The sequence below is a fragment of the Scyliorhinus torazame genome, chromosome 22 (assembly GCF_047496885.1).
Source record: "Scyliorhinus torazame isolate Kashiwa2021f chromosome 22, sScyTor2.1, whole genome shotgun sequence".
NCBI classification, from domain to species: domain Eukaryota; kingdom Metazoa; phylum Chordata; class Chondrichthyes; order Carcharhiniformes; family Scyliorhinidae; genus Scyliorhinus; species Scyliorhinus torazame.
The window spans coordinates 94,090,230-94,111,098 of NC_092728.1; the positions used below are offsets into that span (position 1 = coordinate 94,090,230).

Sequence of the window (20,869 nt, forward strand, 5' to 3'; positions counted from 1 at the left end):
TCCCCAGCAGCAGCAACCCAGTAATTCCCCCCTCCCCCCCCCCCCCGCTAGACCCCCCGCTAGCGTAATTACTCCCCCCATGTTGCTCCCAGAAGTCAGCAAACTCTGGCTGACCTCGGCTTCCCCCCGTGATCACGGCTCGCCCCGTGCGGTGCCCCCTCCTTCCTGCTTCTCTATTCCCGCCATAATTATCATAGCGCGGGAACCAAGCCCGCGCCTCTCCCTCGGCCCCGCCTCCCATGGCCAACGCCCCATCTCCTCTCCCTCCCCACCTCCCCCCATCACCACCTGTGGGAGAAAGAAAAGTTACCATACCGCAGGATTAATCATACAATCCCTCTTCGCCCCCCCCCCCCCCCCCCGCCCCCCACTCGTCCCACCACTTTGTCCAAACGTTCATTTTCGTAGTCCAATCATTCCAATTTTTCTTCTACAATAAAAGTCCACGCTTCATCCGCCGTCTCAAAGTAGTGGTGCCTCCCTTGATATGTGACCCACAGTCTTGCCGGTTGCAGCATTCCAAACTTTATCTTTTTTTTGTGAAGTACCGCTTTGGCCCGATTAAAGCTCGCCCTCCTTCTCGCCACCTCCGCACTCCAATCTTGATAGACGCGGATCACCGCGTTCTCCCATTTACTACACCGAGTTTTCTTCGCCCATCTAAGGACCATTTCTCTATCCTTAAAACGGAGAAATCTCACCACTATGGCTCTGGGAGCTTCTCCTGCTCTCGGTCCTCGCACCATAACTCGGTATGCTCCCTCCACCTCCAACGGACCCGTCGGGGCCTCCACTCCCATTAACGAGTGCAGCATCGTGCTCACATATGCCCCGACGTCCGCCCCCTCCACACCTTCAGGAAGGCCAAGAATCCTCAAGTTGTTCCTCCTTGCGTTATTTTCCAGTGCCTCCAACCTCTCCACAGATCGTTTCTGGTGTGCCTCCTGTATCTCCGACTTCACCACCAGGCCCTGTATGTCGTTTTCATTCTCTGCTGCTTTCGCCTTCACGACCCGAAGCTCCTGCTCCTGGGTCTTTTGTTCCTCTTTCAGCCCTTCAATCGCCTGTAATATCGGGGCCAACAACTCTTTCTTCATTTCCTTTTTTATCTCCTCCACGCAGCGTTTCAAAAACTCTTGTTGTTCAGGGCCCCATATGAAACTGCCACCTTCCGACGCCATCTTGGTTTCTGCTTGCCTTCCTTGCCGTTGTTCCAAAGGATCCGCTGCAATCCGGCCACTTTCCTCTCCTTTTTCCATCCGTGTCCAGGGGGAACACCCTTCTGGTTTACCGCACGGTGTTTTCAGCCGTTAAAATTGCCGTTGGGGCTCCTATCAAGAGCCCAAAAGTCCGTTTCACAGGGAGCTGCCGAAACGTGCGACTCAGCTGGTCATCGCCGCACCCGGAAGTAAACTATGTTTTTCTAAATAATCATAAATCCTATCTCTCAGAATCCTTTCCAATATTTTGCTCACCACAGACGTAATACTGATGGGTCTGTAATTCCCAGGGATTTCCCTATTCCCTTTCTTGAACAGGGGAACAACATTCGCCTCCCTCCAATCATCCGGTATTACTCCAGTGATGAGCGAGGACGCAAAGATCATCGCCAAAGGGGCAGCAATCTCCTCCCTCCCTCGTAGTAGCGTTGGGTATATCCCGTCAGGTCCAGGGGACTTATCTATCCTGTTGCTTTTCAAAATTTCCAGCACATCCTCCTTCTTAATATCAACCTGTTTGAGTCTATTAACCTGGTTCACATTGTTCTCATGAGCAACAAGGTCCCTCTCTCCAGTGAATACTGAAGCAAAATATTGGACACAATTGGCCTCCCCCATCTCCTCAGACACTAGGCACAAGTTCCCTCCACTATCCGATCGGCCCTACTCTCACTTCACTCTGATCATCCTCTTATTTCTCACATAAGTGTAGAACGCCTTGGGGTTTTCCCTAATCCTTCCCGCCAGGGCTTTTTCATGCCCCCTTCTAGCTCTCCTCAGTCCATTTTTGAGTTCCTTCCTGGCTACCTTGTAACCCTCTAGAGCCGAGTCAGATCCTTGCTTCCTCAACCTTACATAAGCTTCCTTCTTCCTCTTGACTAGAAGCTCCACTTCTCTTGTCATCCAAGGCTCCTTCACCGTACCATTCCTTCCTCGTCTCAGTGGGACAAAACTATCCAGCATTTGCAGCAAGTGCTCCTTAAACAACCCCCACATTACTGTTGTACATTTCCCCAAGAACAATTGTTCCCACTTTATGTTCCTCAGCTCCTGTTTAATATCAGTATAATTTCCCCTCCCCCAATTAAATACCTTCCCATACTGTCTATTCCTATCCCTCACCATGACTATGGTAAAAGTCAAGGAATTGTGGTCACTGCCACCGAAATGCTCTCCCACCGAAACATCTGACACCTGGCCTGGTACGTTGCCGAGCACCAAGTCCAATATGGCATTTCCCCCTAGTTGGCTATCTACATATTGAGTCAGGAATCCTTTCTGTACACACCTGACAAAATCTGCTCCATCCAAACCATTAGCACCAAGGAGGTTCCAGTCAATATTAGGGAAGTTGAAGTCACCCATGACAACAACTCTGTTACTTCTGCACTTTTCCAAGATCTGCCGCCCAATCTGTTCATCTATCTCTCTGCTGCTATTGGGGGGTCTATAGAAAACTCCCAATAAAGTGACTGCTCCTTTCTTGTTTCTGACTTCCACCCATACTGACTCAGTAGACAAACCCTCCTCAACTACCTCCTTTTCTGCAGCGGTGGTGCACTCCCTAATTAACAGTGCCACCCCCCTCCTCTTTTACCTCACTCCCTATTCTTCTGAAAACTTGCCAGATCGAATGCTTTTTAAAGGTCTGCTCATCCAACCACAGGCAGGTGATCTGTAGTCACATCACAGCACAAAATAAAGGAAGAAACAACTCTTATGAACAGGTCAGTAATCATTCCGAATTATTTCATGAACTTCCTCGGAGTGGCAATCAGTGTCAAATTGACACTCCATGCCCAATTATATATGTGATTTTTTTTTCAAGCCTGTCTTGCCCAACCCTCTGACTCAGGCCAGGGATCCAGGCAGTGCAGCACATCCTCGAGTCCCAGTATTGACATGCAGGAGAGTCGGAATGCACCAGGTAAGTTTAAAGGTCGTGAAAATGACAGGCTAGGGAGACTGTAAGTATCTACGGTAAGTGGATAGGACATTTGGTGGAGTGGGGTGGGGGCCAGAGTTGTGCAGAGAGTTCCAAATAGTTACCCAAAAGTTAAAAAAGATCTTAATTCCAACGCTTTCTGGTCGACTATTGGTGTAACTCAGTCGGAGCCATCCGAAGTTTGCGTTTTAAAATGCATTTTCAGATGGTTCTCAGTGAAGGCCAATTGCCCAGAGGAAGTTTGCACTTCTGGGCAATTGCCGTGGAAACCTTCAGTGTCAAATACCGACAGGGAAGCCCCAGTGCATCTTTGGGATATCCCTCCACTACGACACTGGGGAGTTCGGAAATTACAGCCATTATTTTCATCACCCAGTATGTGAACAGCAGAGAAAATAAACTTGCTTCACCATCTTTCATCTGGATGCCATTCCTAAGATAGCCATTAAAGGGAAATTGGAGCAGGAGTAGGCGATTCGGCCCCTCGCCGAACCTGCTCGCCACTAGGTCATGGCTGATCTTGTACCTGTAGTACTTCTAGCAGATAGAAACTTGCCATCATGATTTAATTAACTTTTTTGATCCCGCTGCAGAAGGTCAATAATGTCAGTACCATCTTTGCAATTTTTAGATAAACACAATCTAATGTACTCACAGTGTCCCAAAAAAGTTCAGCCAGATTAGGGGCTGTGAACACCTCACAGGCAACATCAATCAAATGCTGGAAAAGAAGAACTGGATTAAATAAGTCTACTTCCAAAAAGTGCATGAAGCATAAATGATAGTTGATTCTCAAAACATACTGTCGTCAAAACAAAGCACAATTACTAATACCATGGATGAATATGAGCCAAATGGGAAACAATGCCAATTTCTGATCATGCCCAAACATGGAAGCACAGGCACGAAAACAAGCCACTATCTCCCACAACTGCAACACAGAAATAGGATAGCTTTCGTTTCCTCATGAAATAAATTCTTGAAACAGTTCTAACGTTGATTAGGAACAATTGTGGACAGAAAAGCACTCTAGGTAAAAATATATATTTTGGAATTATCTCAGAAAACCTTAAAAATAAATCTCAGCAAAATTTTGAAACTTAATAGGAAGTCCCTTCACCAATGCCAATGGCAAATCTATTTGTAAGTTTTCTTTAAAGTAGTATATAGGACAGCCCTGTGTTTAATATTGAATTCCAACTGGTAGACCCAAAGCAGAATGGTATAGCACATGTTTGATCCTTGCAAGACTGAGCACCTAATCACGGCCATACCTTTGAGTAGGTTGGGGTGGGATCAAAGTGAAGGGAACAATCTTCCAAAAACATGCTTCAGCAGCTTAACTGAATATCTGTTAAGGATGGCACTGGCTAACACCTGGTCACAGGTTATGATCCAACCCGGAGAGACCCAACACCAAAGAAAATAAGTGAAGAGGACAAAATGAGGAGAGTTTACTTCCAAATGTTAACAATCAGTGACATTTTGAAAGATATCACCACATTATGACCCAATGGTCATAAGTTTATTTGTAACAATATTTATTATTGCCACAAGTAGGCTCACATTACATTACAATGAAGTGACTGTGAAAATCCCGTAGTCGCCACACTCCGGCGCCTGTTCGGGTACACTGTTGGAGAATTCAGAATGTCCAAATTACCTAACAAGCACATCTTTCGGCACTTGTGGGAGGAAACCGGAGCACCCGGAGGAAACCCACGCAGACACGGGGATAATGTGCAGACTCCCTACAGACAGTGACCCAAGCGGGAATCGAACCCAGGACCTTGGCGATGTGAAGCAACAGTGCTAACCATTGCACTACTGTGCCGCCCATTTACAGGTTAATCGCAAGATATTTCTCCCTATGATTACAAATGTAGTAAAATGAATGATTTACACCAAACCGGCAATCCCTGTCCATTTGATAGAAACTTTATAGGAAGTCACAACTGTGTTATAATTTTCACAATGCTCTCCTTTGATAATCAGCAATATAAACTAAAGATCAGATTTCCAACAATAAAGTAACAGAAAACATATCTATGCACTCTAACATCCAACAGGATGACTAGAAGTTGCCAATCCTCTTTTATTTATTCATTCTTGGGATGTAAGCAGGCAGGCAAGGCCAACATTTATTGCCTGTTCCTAATTTTCCTTGAGAACATAATGGCGAGCTGCCTTTTTGAACCACTATAGTCCATATGGTATAGGTATACCAACAGGCTGTTTAGAGAGGAGGTTCCAGGATTTTGACCCAGTGAGAATGTAGGAACAGCAATATAGCTCCAAGTCAGGATGATGCGAATCTCGGAGAGGAACTAAAAGATGATAATGTTCCTGTGCATCTGCACTCCCTGTTCTTCTAGGTGGTAGAAGCCGTGGAATTAGGAAGTGCTGTTGAAGGAGCTGAGGCGAGTTGTTACAGTCTATCTTGTATATGGTGCACATTGCTGCCACTGTGTCAGTAGTAGAAGGTGTGAATGTTTAAGGTGTTGGATGGGTAATATTCAAGTTGGTTGCTTTGTCTTGGATGGTGTGGGGCTCGTGTTGTTGGAGCCGCACTCATCCAGGCAAGTAGACATTATTCCATCTCACTTCTGACCTGTGTCTTATAGAAGGTAGACAGGCTGTGAGTAGTCAGAGGGGAAGTTACTCGTCGCAGAATTCCCAGCCTCTGACATTGCACACAGGGAGTAAAGATGAACTGTAGTGTTCAGGTTAAACTGTGCTGGACTACATGAGGTAATTGAGCTAGGCACAATTCAGTCCCAAATTTAAAGTTGGATACTGTCATTTTATTATAATTTACCTTGGCCGGAATTCTCCAGCTGTTCGCTGGCGGCAGGATTATCTGGTCCCGCCAGCAGTACATCCCTGCCTGCAGGTTCCCCAGCTGCATGGAGTGGCTTCACTGAGAAATCCTAATGACAAGTGGCGGGAGCAGAGAATCCCGCTGCAAACGAACAACTTACCATCTCCTGCTGCCGAGAAACACATGGCTGGGAGGCCAGGGAATCCTGTCCCTTATATATCTTTTTTATTATTTTAAAAAATAAATTTAAAGTGCCCAATTCTTTTTTTTTCCCAATCATGGCCAATCCACCTACCGTGCACATTTTTGGGTTGTGGGGATGAGACCCACGCAGGCACGGGGAGAATGTGCAAACGCCACACGGACTGTGACCCCGGGGCCAGAATCGAACCCGGGTCCTCGGCGCCGTGATGCAGCACTGCTAACCACTGTGCCACCCTGTTTTTAGTACTATTTTTTGACAGGATTATTTTTTTACTTGGAGCTTTCTATGCGTATATTCAAATAGTCAATACCAATGCACATTCTGTACCTGTTGATCGCCCAAAGTTTCTTCTTCAAAAGACGTCAAGACAAATGAGAGCAATCCATAAATGCACATTCGCGCAGTACTGGCTGTACACTGAAAGATACAAAACACATTCTATCACTGCATTTTTAAAGTTATGTATGGTAGACTAAAATATCCTGCAATCCAGCAGATAAAAAGCAGACTAAAAAGGGAAAATAATCGCAGTTTCATTCTGTTCTTAAAATTTGCTCAATGTCAAACTTTTACAAAAATAGAATTACACAAGCCAACATCTGCCCTCAGTGTTAGTCAACCATCATCATTACCCCACAAAATATAACCTGCTGTATCATACTTGCTAACCATAAATTTAAGATTACCTTATTTGTTCAACTTGGAACAAGGCCATATTTTAGAAGTAGTAAAAAGTCCATTTACTGCAACAAAACGCTCTCATTTATATTATCCCTACCTTTTGTTCAGAATACTCAGAAACACATTCATATTATGTTCCGCCAGTTCTTGTCTTTGTATGTCCTTGATTTCCTTCACCTTACTATTGGGGGCCATTTCGTCAGCTGCCCCCAAGCCCCGGAGTTTAGAAAGGCATGGACTAGTCAGAGATAGTTTGCATGGCTTTGCTAAGGGACGGTCATGCCGTACAAATTTGATTGAATTATTTGAGGAAGTGACGAGGAGGATTGAAGACGGTAGTGTAGTGAATGCTGTCTGCATAGATTTTAGTACGGCATTTGACAAAGTCCCACACGGCGGATAGGTCAAAAAAGTAAATGCCCATGGGATACAGGGCAATGTATCTAACCCAGGGGCTGGTTTAGCACAGGGCTAAATAGCTGGCTTTTAAAGCAGACCAATGTAGGCCAGCAGCACGGTTCAATTTTCATATCAGCCTCCCCGAACAGGCGCCGGAATGTGGCGACTAGGGGCTTTTCACAGTAACTTCATTTGAAGCATACTTGTGACAATAAGTGATTTTCATTTCATTTCATGTGACAAATTGGATCCAAAACAAGAAACAAAGAGTAATGGTCAATGGCTGTCCTTGCGAATGGAAAGCTGTTTCAAGTGGTGTTCTGCATGGCTCGGTGTTGGGGCCCCTGCTGTTTGTTTTATATATTAACAATGGGGACTTGAACATGGAGGGTACAATTAGGAAATTTGTAGACGACACAAAAATTGGCTGTGTAGAGGATAGCTGCAAACTCCAACATGACATAGATGGGTTGGGGGAGTGGGCAGGAAAGCAGCAGATACCGTTGAACTCTGTTGTCTGAACTCTGTGAAGTTTAGGGAGGTCAAAGAGTAAAAGGGAATACACGATAAATGGGAATATACTGAAAGAGGTAGATAAAGTGAGAAATCTTGGCGTGCAAGTGCACAAGTCCCTAACGGTAGCAGAACAGGTAGATAAGGTTGTAAAGAAGGCATATGCAGTGTTCTCCTTCATTGGCAAGGTATAGAATATAAAAGCAGGGGTATAATGGTGGAACTGTACAAGACATTTGTGGGGCCACAGCTGGAGTATTGCGTGCAAACCTGGTCACCACATTACAGGAAGGATGTAATTGCTCTGGACAGTGTGCAGGGAAGATTTACTACAAAGTTGCCAGGGTTGGAGAATTGTAGCTACAGAGAGATTGGCATGGTTGGGGTTGATTTCCTTGGAACAGAGAAGGCTGAGGGGTGACATGATTGAGGTATACAAAATTGTGAATGGTAGAGATAGGGTAAACAGGAGGAACCTGCTTCCCTTGGCAGAGAGTTCAAAAAACAGAGGTCATAGATTCAAGCTGAAGGATTAAAACCTTTATTTACACAGTGGGTGGTGGGTGTCTGGAATTCACTGCCTGAGTTGGTAGTGGAGGCAGAGACCCTCATCACTAAGTACCTGGATCTGCACCTCAAGTGCTGTAAACTATAGGGCTATGGGCCGTGCGCAGGAAAATGGGATTAGAAATAGCACCTGATTGTCTTTGGGTCAGCATGGTCCCCTTCTGTGCTGTATTATTTCTATGGTTTCTCCACTAAACCTCTCCATATCTCTCCTCATTCAATGCACTCCTGAAAAGCTACCTCTCTGGGGCCAACTACATGACCTAATCATAAAATCCCTAGTGTAGGAGAAGGCCATTAGGCCCATCGAGTCTCCACAGACCCGCAGTACCCTAACTAGGCCCACTCCCCCGCCCTATCCCTGTAACCCCATAACTCCACCTAACCTTGGGGAACTAAAGGACAATTTGGAATGGCCAATCTACCCAACTTGCACATCTTTGCGCTGTGGGAGGAAACCGGAGCACCCGAAGGAAACCCAGGCAGACATGGGAAGAACGTGTAAACTCCACACACTCAAGGATGGAATTGAATGTGGGTCCCTGGTGCTGTGAGGCAGCAGTGCTAACCATCGTGCCACCCAATATCTCCTTTGAAAGTTCGGTGTCAAAGTTTTCCTGTTTACGCTTGTGAAACATCTTGGAATATTTGGTTATTACCATAGACTCTTTAGCACATAAGGAGGCTTTTGACTCATCAAATCTGAAAGAGTATTCGCCAAGTCCCACTCCCCTGCCTTATCGGCGTAACCTTGCACGACTTATTTTCAGATAGCAATCCAATTCCCTTTTGAGTGCCTCGATTGTACCCGTCTCCACCACCCACTTAGGTAGTTAGTTTAGGACTCGAACCACCTTCTGATGGTTACTATTGTATTTGTTTCAATGGCTTTCCATGGTAACTTATGCCACAAATGTATCACATTAGAACTTCGCATTGCTCAACTAATCAGAGAAGGATTCACTCAGCTCAGTAGGATTAACCATCAGGAGTTCCCGGTTGAGGTATTTGCTCAACATTGTTTTAAATCTTTTTCAAATAGTTGGTCAATTCAATTAAGGTGACAACACAAAGAATATGGACCAACTATTATAATGGAGTTGGCTCGTTCATAGGTGAGACACAAAAATAAGTCAATCACATGTGAATCTGTGTAGTTCTTTCTGTCCATAAAAATGATCTGACACAGGTACTACTTAACTGGGACTGATGATTGCCGTACAATATCTGTCCCATACGTAGACTGGGTTTTGCAGTACCATTTCCTCCACAGCAAGTATGTTCTAATGTGATACATTTGTGGCATAAGTTACCATGGAAAGCCATTGAAACAAATACAATAGTAACCATCAGAAGGTGGTTCGAGTCCTAAACTAACTACCTAAGTGGGTGGTGGAGACGTGTACAATCGAGGCACTCAAAAGGGAATTGGATTGCTATCTGAAAATAATATAAAGAAAATAACTCTTCTTTTCAGCTCACTTGAGCCTCATGCTTTCACGTTATCTTTCCAATTCATCATTTCTATCTACAGACTGATATTGCAGTATAACTTGCTACTGGGTATGTCCCACATCTACATGGTTGAGATGAAAATGATGAGAAATGGATTTTTCCTTAGCTGAATGATATAAGGCAGGTGGCAAACGAACCTATGCTAGAACACAATTCTCTAAACCATTTTGGCTTCGATTTTAAACAGTGCTCATGATAAACAATTATATTATACTACCTTCCGACACTACTCACATTGTTTCCCCCACTGCCAAGGGCCTTAAGCATCTGTGTCATGGACTGGAATACATTCTGCTGAATAGCAATGCTTCCCAAGCGCCTAATTACATGAGCAGATTCATCCACGTTCAATGTATGACGCAGTAGAGCCCAAGACAGCAACACTGGTGTATGATGCGGTATGTCCCCGAATGTTAGCAGCAACTTGTCCATCTCCTGCAAGGAAAAGATACATTTCGTAGAAAATCCGTATGAAACTAATTGTAGATGGTGGGATTAAAAAGTCCTTCTGTAAGGCATGCGTGTCACAGAAGTCAAAATAACAGCAAAATGCTGAATTTGTTGGCTTATATCAGATACAATTTACAGCATCCACAAGAATAAGGTCAATCAAAATCAGTCCACTCTTCACTAGTTGTCAATCATTACAAAATCTGGGGCAGTGTGGAATGCTCTTTATATCTTTCAAAACAACTATTTCACAAGGGCAGCACGGTAGCGCAAGTGGATAGCACTGTGGCTTCACAGCGCCAGGGTCCCAGGTTTGATTCCCCGCTGGGTCACTGTCTGTGCGGAGTCTGCACGTTCTCCCCGGGTCTGCGTGGGTTTCCTCCGGGTGCTCCGGTTTCCTCCCATAGTCCAAAGACATGCAGGTTAGGTGGATTGGACATGCTAAATTGCCCCCCAAAAAACAAAATAAATCCAAACAAAAAAAACCCCAAAAACAACTATTTCACTTTCTTTTTAAAAAAAATATTTCTTTATTCTCCTCCTTGTTCGCATTTTCTCCCAAATTTACACCCACCAATAATAAACAGTAACAAATATGTCAATCCCCATATCAATAACAACGATCCCATCCTCCCACCAAACTCAAAACATTCGCCCACATGTTCACATAAACAACTGACAAAAAGGAATCAGGAATCACCCATAGCCCCCATTAACACCCATCACCCCCCCTTCCCCCCCAACCCTCCCACACCCCCCAACTAATGTTCAATGTTATCCAGTTCTTGAAAGTGCATAATGAATAATGCCCATGAATTGTAGAACCCTTCTGTCCTTCCCCTCAGTTCAAACTTAACCTTCTCAAGAGTCAAGAATTCTAACAGATTCCCCCCGCCACGCCAGGGCACAGGGTGGAGAGGCTGCTCTCCAACCCATCAGGATCCGCCTTCAGGCGATCAACGAGGCGAAGGCTACAACAGCTGCCTCCGCACCAGTTTCCAATCCTGGCTGGTCCGACACCCCGAATATGGCCTCCCGGGGACCCGGGTCCAGTTTCACGTGCACCACTTTGCAAATTACCCTAAAAACATCCTCCCAGTAATCCTCTAGCTTTGGACAAGACCAAAACATATGAACGTGATTAGCGCACCCCCCCCCCCCCCCCCCCCGTAACGTTCACACACATCTTCTACTCCTTCAAAGAATTGACTTATCCTCGCCTCGTGAGGTGTGCTCTGCATACCACCTTCAGCTGTATCAGCCCCAACCTCACGCATGAGGTGGAGGCATTCACTCTCCGGAGCACCTCACACCAGAACCCCTCCTTCTCCATATCCTCTCCCAACTCTTCCTCCCACTTTGCTTTGATCCCTTCCAGTGGTGCCTTCTCCTTTTCCAAAATAGCTCCGTAAACCGCTGACCCTACCCCCTTCTCCAGTCCCCCTATCGTCAGCACCTCCTCCAGCAATGTAGAGGCCGGCTCCTCCGGGAAGCTTTGTATCCCCTTTCTGGCAACATCTCAAACCTGCATGTATCTAAACATTTCCCCCTGCTCCAGCCCATACTTCGCTTCCAGCTCCTTCAATCCTGCAAACCGACCCCTAAGAAACAAATCTTTCAGTGTCTAAATCCCCTTCTCCTTCCATTTCCGAAAATTTCCATCCCACCTCCCTGGCTCAAATCAAACAAAAACAGAAAAGAAAGCACAGAATCAGTGTTTCAGAACACATAAATAGGCAATAGATTTGTGCACCTTCAGTAAAATTCACTATCCAGATCACTATCCAGAGGATTTCCAGTGTTCTCAACTGAAAAGTCAATAAGCAAATCTTCCATTTTAAACCTAACCAATTTAACAATCGTTAATTCTAATGTGGTTTGGTATGCTTAAGAGGGGTATGGTGAGAAAACCAATTGATAATTTTGAAATTACAGCAAAATGCTACTGCTTAACTGTTTTTAAAAAAACACCTCAAATATCATATTAAGGCATACACACACAAGGACAGGGAGAAATTACTGTGATACATTAAATCAACAGAAGGGACTTGCAGCAGGCAAATCAACTTTTATTGCTCAACTGTCTAAGTGAAAGTCATACGGTCAGAGATTCCAGTTTCATAATGTGAATTATGTTGTAGTCTACAACAAGAAAAGGCACAGTGGCCCCGGAACTAAATTAACCCGGCTGACAACAGATAATTTTGCTGCCCTATTCTCCCATTGCACTGCACCAACATGGAGCATTTCAGTTAAGAAAGAAAAGATTACCTGGCAAACCCCCCGAGCATTAGCAAACTGATGTTGCTCCACTCGCTCCTCTAGAGCACACTTGTGCAGGAAATCAATGTCCATTCCTTCCACCAGGGTCAAGGTGCTGAAATACCTAGAGAGAAAGATCAGAGCTCATACGCCTGAATGCCATAGGAGAATGGTCAGAGGTTCTACATGATAGGAATGTATACATAGAAATCAGGCACAAACTATTACTGCAAAGTATAAACCCTTCAAATTCCCCAGTCAAAACCGAAGATGAAAAAAAGTTATAAATATTCTAGAAAGTGATCGGGACTGATTAAACCATTATTCATAACCATTGACAGATTTGAAAGGTTTCTTTTGCTCCTTAATTTCCCCATCTCTCCATGAAGGAATCAACAAGAGTACAGCAATATAGACACCAATCACCTTGCTAGCCTTGTGACATGGGTATTATGATACCAAACTGCACAAAGTGCATCAAATTTGAGCCCAGTTCTGTTCTTACCAACTTGCAGCAGAGAGAGGTCTGATGGTGAACAATTTTCCCTTTCCTTAACCCTGGAGATGTAGCACACTTAGGAACAGAGGAATTAAGAGAAGTAGGCAATTCAGCCTCTTGAGCCTGCTACGCCATTCAATCAGATCATGGCTGATCTCTTCCTGGTCTCAAATTCACCTGCCTACCTGTTCCTCATATCCTTTTAACCCATTCTTGAAACCATTTAAATCAGGCACCACCGCACTATGGGGCAGCGAGTTCCACAAACTCACCGCCCTCTGAGAGAAGCAGTTCTTCCTCGTCTCAGTGCTAAATCTACAGCCTCTCAAACCAAATCTATTTCCCACCAACGCACCTTAAATCACCACCAGCTGTGCATTACAATTATCAGATAATCACCAGAGATTTCACGTATTAGGTACAAAGTCCTTGCATCTTATAAACGAAAGCATGACCGTACCTGCAAATGTAGCAATACCCAATATGAAACAGAACTTGGCAATTTTTTAAAGCCAAAAATAGATAAAAACTAAAACTGAAGTCCTATCGTGCCCTCTATTGGGATAATCACCATTCCAACACTGAGCCTTAGACTATAATCTGTAAATAATATTTATTGAAAGTTAAAATTAAACAATTGCAGGATTAACACAGATTACAACATTCAATGTATAACTCTTCCCGTTCACAACGTGATAAAAGATGCTTCTTTTTGTCATCAAGGATCAGTTTCTGTTCAAAGATTGGGTGGGTGTGTTCCGGAGAGCCTTCATGTATTTAACTCTACAGAAGATTCAGTGCTGAAGAGTATCAGAGACATTTTCATGTCAGGGCATAAACTGCCAACTAAATCCTTGACCTGGAGACAACCAATGGAATATTTTTTACCATGAGAATAAAGATCACAAAAGCACCAAAGATTGCTACTCACAATGGTACCTGGCTGTTTTGTTCACAGAACAAAGCCAGCTCTGCTAACCCTGCCATCAGGAATATTTTCAGTGTGGTTTTTTTGTGTTCAATATAAGCCCGGTCTCTTTCTGGTCTGCATGGCCCTGCTACTCATTCAAATAACTTGCTCAACCATTAAAGATAACCCACCTTATAACAAATAGGTATTATTGTATACAAACTCCAGGATTTACTGCTCACAGAATGGTTAGAAACATGCAACTGGATGAACAGAACCTATTTTTAATGTAATTGCCATACTGGATGAACATCCATTCCAGTTTCTTTTTTTTTCTTGTTATAGCAGTTGCAACAGTCTGTGCATTTTACATTTATCTTGCATTGAAACCAATTTCATTATATATATGAGAGCAGAAATTAACTTATAATTAAGTCAGAAATTAGTGGAACACCTACGATCAAATATCCTTTAAGCACAATGCATAGCGCCATTTTGCATTGTAGCAGTGGAAGTAAGACACATTCTAACATGTCTTGAAAGGTAGAAGGGGGTGACTGAAAGTGGGGACATCCTAGAACCATAGAACCGCAACAGTGCAGGAGGCTATTTGGCCCATCAAGTCTGCACTAGCCCTCTGAAAGAGCATCCTACCTAGGCCCAACCTTCCCCCCTTCCCACCCAACCCCCGTAACCGCACCTAACCTCCACATCTTTGGACCTACCGTTGTCAAATTAATTTACAGCACAAGTGGTGTGTATCCCAAAGTCTCAAATATAATTTCTAAATATTAGGGAGAAGTGCAGAATGTAACATTTGGAAAATAATGAAATTTACACAATTTTCAGTAATTTATTTCTGGATAATGGAAAATCTATCCACATAACATTACCACATTGTAAATCACAATACACTTCAACTGAAAATTCTTAAAAACCAATTCATCTCAAAATGTATTTAACTAGTTGGACATCAATCTTTTCATCTGCAGCACGTACTCACCCAATACGATCAACTAGTCCATCCATGCTTTCATCTACAAGATGCCTGTTTGTTTGCCTTGTTCCAAATCCTTGCTCTTTAAATATCCGTGCAAAAGCCAAGAGGTCTTCTGGTCCCATCTCAAAATAGGCATAATATAGGAAGATGATCTCCAAAATCAGAGCCTGCTCCTTTAGGCACTGTACAAACCATCGAGACACTTGGCGCTCGGTCTGTAGAAAATATTGAAAGGATGTAATGTAACATGGCCTGTACTACCTGATGCAGCTTAGTCAGGGAACAGGAGGCTGAATAATTATTACAAAAGCAAGGTTTCATTAGATTGTTACGCTTTGGGACTGTGTTTAATATGGGATAAAATAGAGGAATGAGGGGGTTCGCATGATGTGATCTGAAGTCTGACAGCATCCCTGAGTGTACCGTGCATGCACTGTTCGTGTGTGAGGATGAGGAGAGGAGAGGGAGTAGGGCCTCTGCGTAGGGCCCTGTCACCAAGGAAACCAAATAACACATTTCAGGAGGCGACTTGCAAATCAGCTGCCTCCTTTTGCGTATTTCAGTAAGAAAAGGTGTACTTCCGTATTCGAACGGATTTTCCGTATAAAATACGAAAAATCCGTGCTAGCTGGCAACTCAGTGTAGGTATTCTATGGATATGGATTCCTTCAATATCCTTGGGATTCATCTTATCTGGTCCCGGTACTTTATCAACAGTCGATTTAACACTTCCTCCTCATCAATTTTGAACCTTCCTAGGAACATATTTTCCTCATCTATCGTCATGGCCTGAGTAGCATCTACTTCCTTGGTAAAGAGAGATTCAAAGTACTCATTTAATACCTCAGCCATGCCCCAGTATCTATGTGCAAATTCCCTTTTAGGCCCCTAATCGGCCCTACCCCTCTTACCACACTTTTACTATCTATATGCAATTTCAGTTTTGAAGGTAGCCCGTTGTTCAGCTACAGGTTTTCCCACCAGCCATCCTAACCGGCCCAGCTCCATATTGTCCCATTGATTTCAGATCTCCCCCAATTAATTATTCTTACTCTCGATTGTCTATTATCCTTTTCTAGCATCATCCTAAACCTTACGATAAAAGATTACAGTCTCCTAAAAATTCCCCCATTAATGCTTAATCTACTTGGCCCATCTTATTTCCAATAACCATATCCAACAGTGGTTATTTTTTGTTGGACTGGACCCATAAGGCTGAAGAAAATTTTCCTAAACACAATCTAGGAACTTTTGCCACTCTCCACCCTTTACCCTACCACTGTCCTGATCTACATTCCGGTAATTAAAGTTCCCCATTATAACTACTCTATTATGTTTGCATCTCTGTACCTTCCCTGCAGATTTGTTGTTCGATATCCTTCTCACTAGTGGGCGGGAGGGGAGGGAGCATTTCTTCCCTGGAAACCGGTAAAGATAGTAGCTTGGAGATAAAAAGCTCAAGGGTCACAGGGATTAGGGAAAACAAGCCACTGAATTGAACACTCTGCCATATTGTCTTGAAATCTACAATAGGAACTATGCACAGGAGCAATTTGAAGATGAGCTGAACTGCACCTTGGAGACCCAGTACAAGTATATTATTATTGAACCTAATGAAATTGGGGACAAACTGGCCCACTGGATCACAGTGAGGAATTGCTGATAACATCAGTCATTGCAGGAATCAGCCTGTCTGTTAGCCCCATTAGCACTGGTTCCAGAATCTACTCATTATGTAACCCTGCCTAAGGGACAATGCATATTATAACTGTGAAGGAGGAGACTTTTGGGTCATTTTAAATATTGAATGGGCAAATTCTGATCTAAAGTTTTAAGTTGCTAACAAATAGTTTTGGTTCAATGTTGCTTTCGTTTGGTTATTTGTTACGGTAAAAGTTGCAAAATTTAAAATCTTTTATTGCGCAATCCTTTCGAGTCATCAGTCTCTGAGAGATCATAACAATAATGGAAGATTCTGCAGCACAAACTATCTTTGGAGATGTCTGAAATGTTATACATCAAATTAACAATATCTTATTCAGGCTAAGTCTGAAAAGGATAATCCCCATAAAAAAGCGGAAATAATTAAGCCAAAATACTTAAGCTTGGTGAAATTACTACACAGTATCAGCTGTACATGTCTATTACAAAATCAATCATTGATTCACAGATGAACAACAGCGGTTGATTCACTCTCACTGAGTTTCAAAGGACATGGAGATAAGCAACAGAAGCAATGTACCCCATAGAAACACTGCCAGCTGATCATGGACGATGGCTATATAAAAGTCACGATTGTGATGTTTCTGCATTCCTATGTGATGCAGGAAGTAAAGCAACAGGAAATAATAGTTTGGAAGAGGGTGAGGTAAACAACATAAAAGGAATCTAAATAAATACAAAATTAGGGAATGTACATACCATTAGATTCCCATGTGTTTCCCAAGTTGGAGCTTCAGTCCTGAACAATTCTTCAAGTTGCTTCCGATAATTCACGACCAGTTCTTTCTCCAGCTTGTCTACACATTTTGAATACCCAACCTATGGGATGAATCAATATAAATAGCTCATCAGCTTTGACAATTCATATACAATAGAGTCAATAATAACTTTGTGCTGTTCAGTTACAAATATTGTGCACTTCAATTTCACAGAAAATCAATGATAAATATGCACTGATGTATTACTTATTAAAAGCACAACAATGTAGAAAGTAATTCAACTTTTAACTCTAAATATAACATTTCCCAACAGCTTTTCACGAAGCAGTGCAGTATAAATTTCACATGAATAGTCCATTGCTGCATTAAGTCAACTCACCCTGTAAGGGTGTCGCTCATCTTGAAAATACGTGAGAAGGTATAGAACACACCGCAGCGTATACAGCCTTTCTTCATAATAGTATTCTGCAATCTGAGCACAGGAAGGCAAGAAATACAGAATTTTTTTAAAATAGAAAAACAGGCTGGAAAAATCAATGGCCAAGATGAAATAAATCAGTAGTCTGTTTTCATGCAGTTGACATTTTTTTTTTGCATTAGAAGTTCACCTCCCAATGACTCAAATTCATTGATAGGCTGAACAATCCAAGCCAAGGTTTGTGCAGTCATCAGGTAAGGCAAAAATGGCTATTTCTTTTCCACTTGGTCAAGATAAGTGACTTTGCGTAAGTCTGTTGTTTGACTTTGAAATTCTGACCCCAAAAGATGAACTGAAGTCATCACGCCCATGACAGAAAGGTTAAAGCAATGGCAACCATGAAAACCATAACCTTCCGGAGTGTTTATCGGAAAATAGTGTCAGTGTGAAAGAAGGAAAAATAAAATCACTAAAAAAGAAATGCATTTCCCTAGCGCCTCCCAGATGGAGCTGAAAGGAACATAAAAGAATGTATTTAATTGTTTATTTCAGATAACTGCACATCAAACCACAGTGACGATACACTGCTTTTGCATTCATTTCTTGATTGCTATATGGTATTGGATACAATTGCTCCCATTTCAGTAGGAAAGACAGAGTGAATTGATGTCATCCCAAACACATTGATTTGGAATGAGATCAGTAAACAGTACTGCCGAGAAGTCTCCCAAATTGCAAGTCGACCACTTGGGAATTGAGCAGAAAAAAACCCAAAAGGATGCTGAATTCATTTTTTAAACACAAGTTGACATACTAGGGACAAAAAAAAACGGAGAATGATTTGTCAGAAGCATATTTCTTCAAATATTTTTTATTTCAATTTTCAATTTAAGATATTAATTTCTGCTTTCATCTTTCATTTAAACACCTATGGGCAGCACAGTGGTTAGCACTGTTGCTTCACAGCTCCAGGGTCCCAGGTTCGATTTCCGGCTTGGGTCACTGTCTGTGTGGAGTCTGCACGTTCTCCGTGTCTGCATGGGTTTCCTCCGGGCGCTCCGGTTTCCTCCCACAAGTCTTGAAAGACTTGCTGTTAGGTAATTTGGGCATTCTGAATTCTCCCGCTGTGTACCCGAACAGGCGCCGGAATGTGGCGACTAGGGGCTTTTCACAGTAACTTCATTGCCGTGTTAATGGAAGCGTACTTGTGACAATAATGATTATTATTATTTTGCACGTAATCAGGAGGCATGAACCTCTAATCGAACAGTAACTGCCCCTCTTTCACCTCCCCATTTTGTGGAATCTCAACTTCCCATTCAGTCATCCCCACAGCAGTATGACAAATTGGGAACTCAATGAGGTTTGTGAGGGGGCAGAGATCAAATTGGCATTCTCCATTAACTGCTGCCTGCAGACAGGTGCTGTACCTTATGTTTAAACATAACCATATACCTTCAGCTGCAGGGCCTGGCTCTGTCTTTCATCCTGTAGTACTGCCTGAAAAGAACAAAAGAAACAAATAAACCGACTACATGGTAATAAATCCCATCAGTCAATGTTAGAAAAATTGTGGAAATTCAAGGCTGAATTAGACCTTAATTCTAATCTGCAGCTGTTGGCACAAATTCTACATGTCAAAACAGTTAACAATGTCAAAGATATATCACTGGGGTTGTTTCAAATCTCAACTAACTCAAAAGTAGCAGAAATAGTTGGTAGATATGTAGTCACATCCATTTCATTCGGCTATTCATTATGAAAAGGAATGGAATTGTGTTCATACCAAGCAAAAATTACCTCTGCAGGCAAGGAAACCTTCCTTATTAATGAGCTCCCTTATTGTTCATGAAGATTTTTGGACCACAAAGTATACATGTCAATGTTCACCTTAAACTATGTACATGCACAGCTGGACAGTAGTTACAAGTCTGTTCACAAGCTGTCCCCTGGAAGATGCCACATGTGTGGTCACCGATTGCAATACATTGAAATGAACAAAGAAAATTTACAAGGATTATCGATCCATTCTTGATCTATTAAAGCATTCGTCAAAAAAGCTGTACCTTTATTGAGCCCTGTGTGCCTCTGTAATCCTCTTGTAGATATGACTGCAATATTTGAACGCTTTGCTGCTCATCCAAACTCTAGCCAAGAAGACGAAAGCAATTATCACAACAACTAAATGCTATTGCAATAAACATGCTGCACATTTTTAAAACAACAATTTAATTTCAAGACTTGGTTTAAAGTAGAATAGCAGTTCAGCTTGAATAAAGTTTGAAAGACATAAACCAATCTAACCATTTTGAACTAAGTATATAAGAATAAGCGACATTAAAAGCTGAGCATTGAAAAAACATATTGGAGCCATCTAAACTCATCCTTCAAATAAAGAAACAATCAAAGCCTTCACTGTTACTGTCAGATTTTAGGTCATTTTGGGCTCTGGGCTTCAAACACTCAGAAATGGGCTCAAATAGCCTTGAACCAATTTTATTTTGGACCATCGTATCTGATAGAATTTCTATCCCTTCTCGATTAGATACACAGTCCCAACATGAGACTTACTGCTAACTCACTGACACTTAAAACAGTAATAGTCATAGGCACCAAGAATTTGCTGATCCGTAGCCCAAATTCCTTCAGCGGCACGACCACCTCTTTATCAGCCTTTAGCTTCTCTCCAGATGACACACTGTAAGAGAAAGAACCAGTTTTCACTTCATTTTTTTTCCATTAATTACTTTACTCAGTACCTGCAAATGACACATAGAACATAGAACAATACAGCGCAGTACAGGCCCTTCGGCCCACGATGTTGCACCGAAACAAAAGCCATCTAACCTACACTATGCCATTATCATCCATATGTTTATCCAATAAACTTTTAAATGCCCTCAATGTTGGCGAGTTCACTACTGTAGCAGGTAGGGCATTCCACGGCCTCACTACTCTTTGCGTAAAGAACCTACCTCTGACCTCTGTCCTATATCTATTACCCCTCAGTTTAAAGTTATGTC

The 20,869-nt window shown here is 42.7% G+C and overlaps 1 protein-coding gene across 2 annotated transcripts in view; it reads right to left on the reverse strand.

Annotated features, from left to right (window-relative positions):
- Window positions 1–20,869, reverse strand: part of nup188 (nucleoporin 188) — a 143,226-nt gene that overhangs the window by 105,518 nt on the left and 16,839 nt on the right. For both annotated transcript variants that reach the window (XM_072488611.1, XM_072488610.1), the window contains exons 4-13: window positions 20,460–20,544; window positions 19,913–19,993; window positions 19,302–19,346; window positions 17,808–17,900; window positions 17,409–17,528; window positions 14,991–15,202; window positions 12,588–12,702; window positions 10,101–10,301; window positions 6,519–6,608; window positions 3,821–3,886 (exon numbers count right to left, since the gene is read on the reverse strand). In XM_072488611.1, coding sequence (XP_072344712.1) covers window positions 3,821–3,886; window positions 6,519–6,608; window positions 10,101–10,301; window positions 12,588–12,702; window positions 14,991–15,202; window positions 17,409–17,528; window positions 17,808–17,900; window positions 19,302–19,346; window positions 19,913–19,993; window positions 20,460–20,544 — 1,108 coding nt within the window. The remainder of the gene's footprint in view (window positions 1–3,820; window positions 3,887–6,518; window positions 6,609–10,100; window positions 10,302–12,587; window positions 12,703–14,990; window positions 15,203–17,408; window positions 17,529–17,807; window positions 17,901–19,301; window positions 19,347–19,912; window positions 19,994–20,459; window positions 20,545–20,869) is intronic.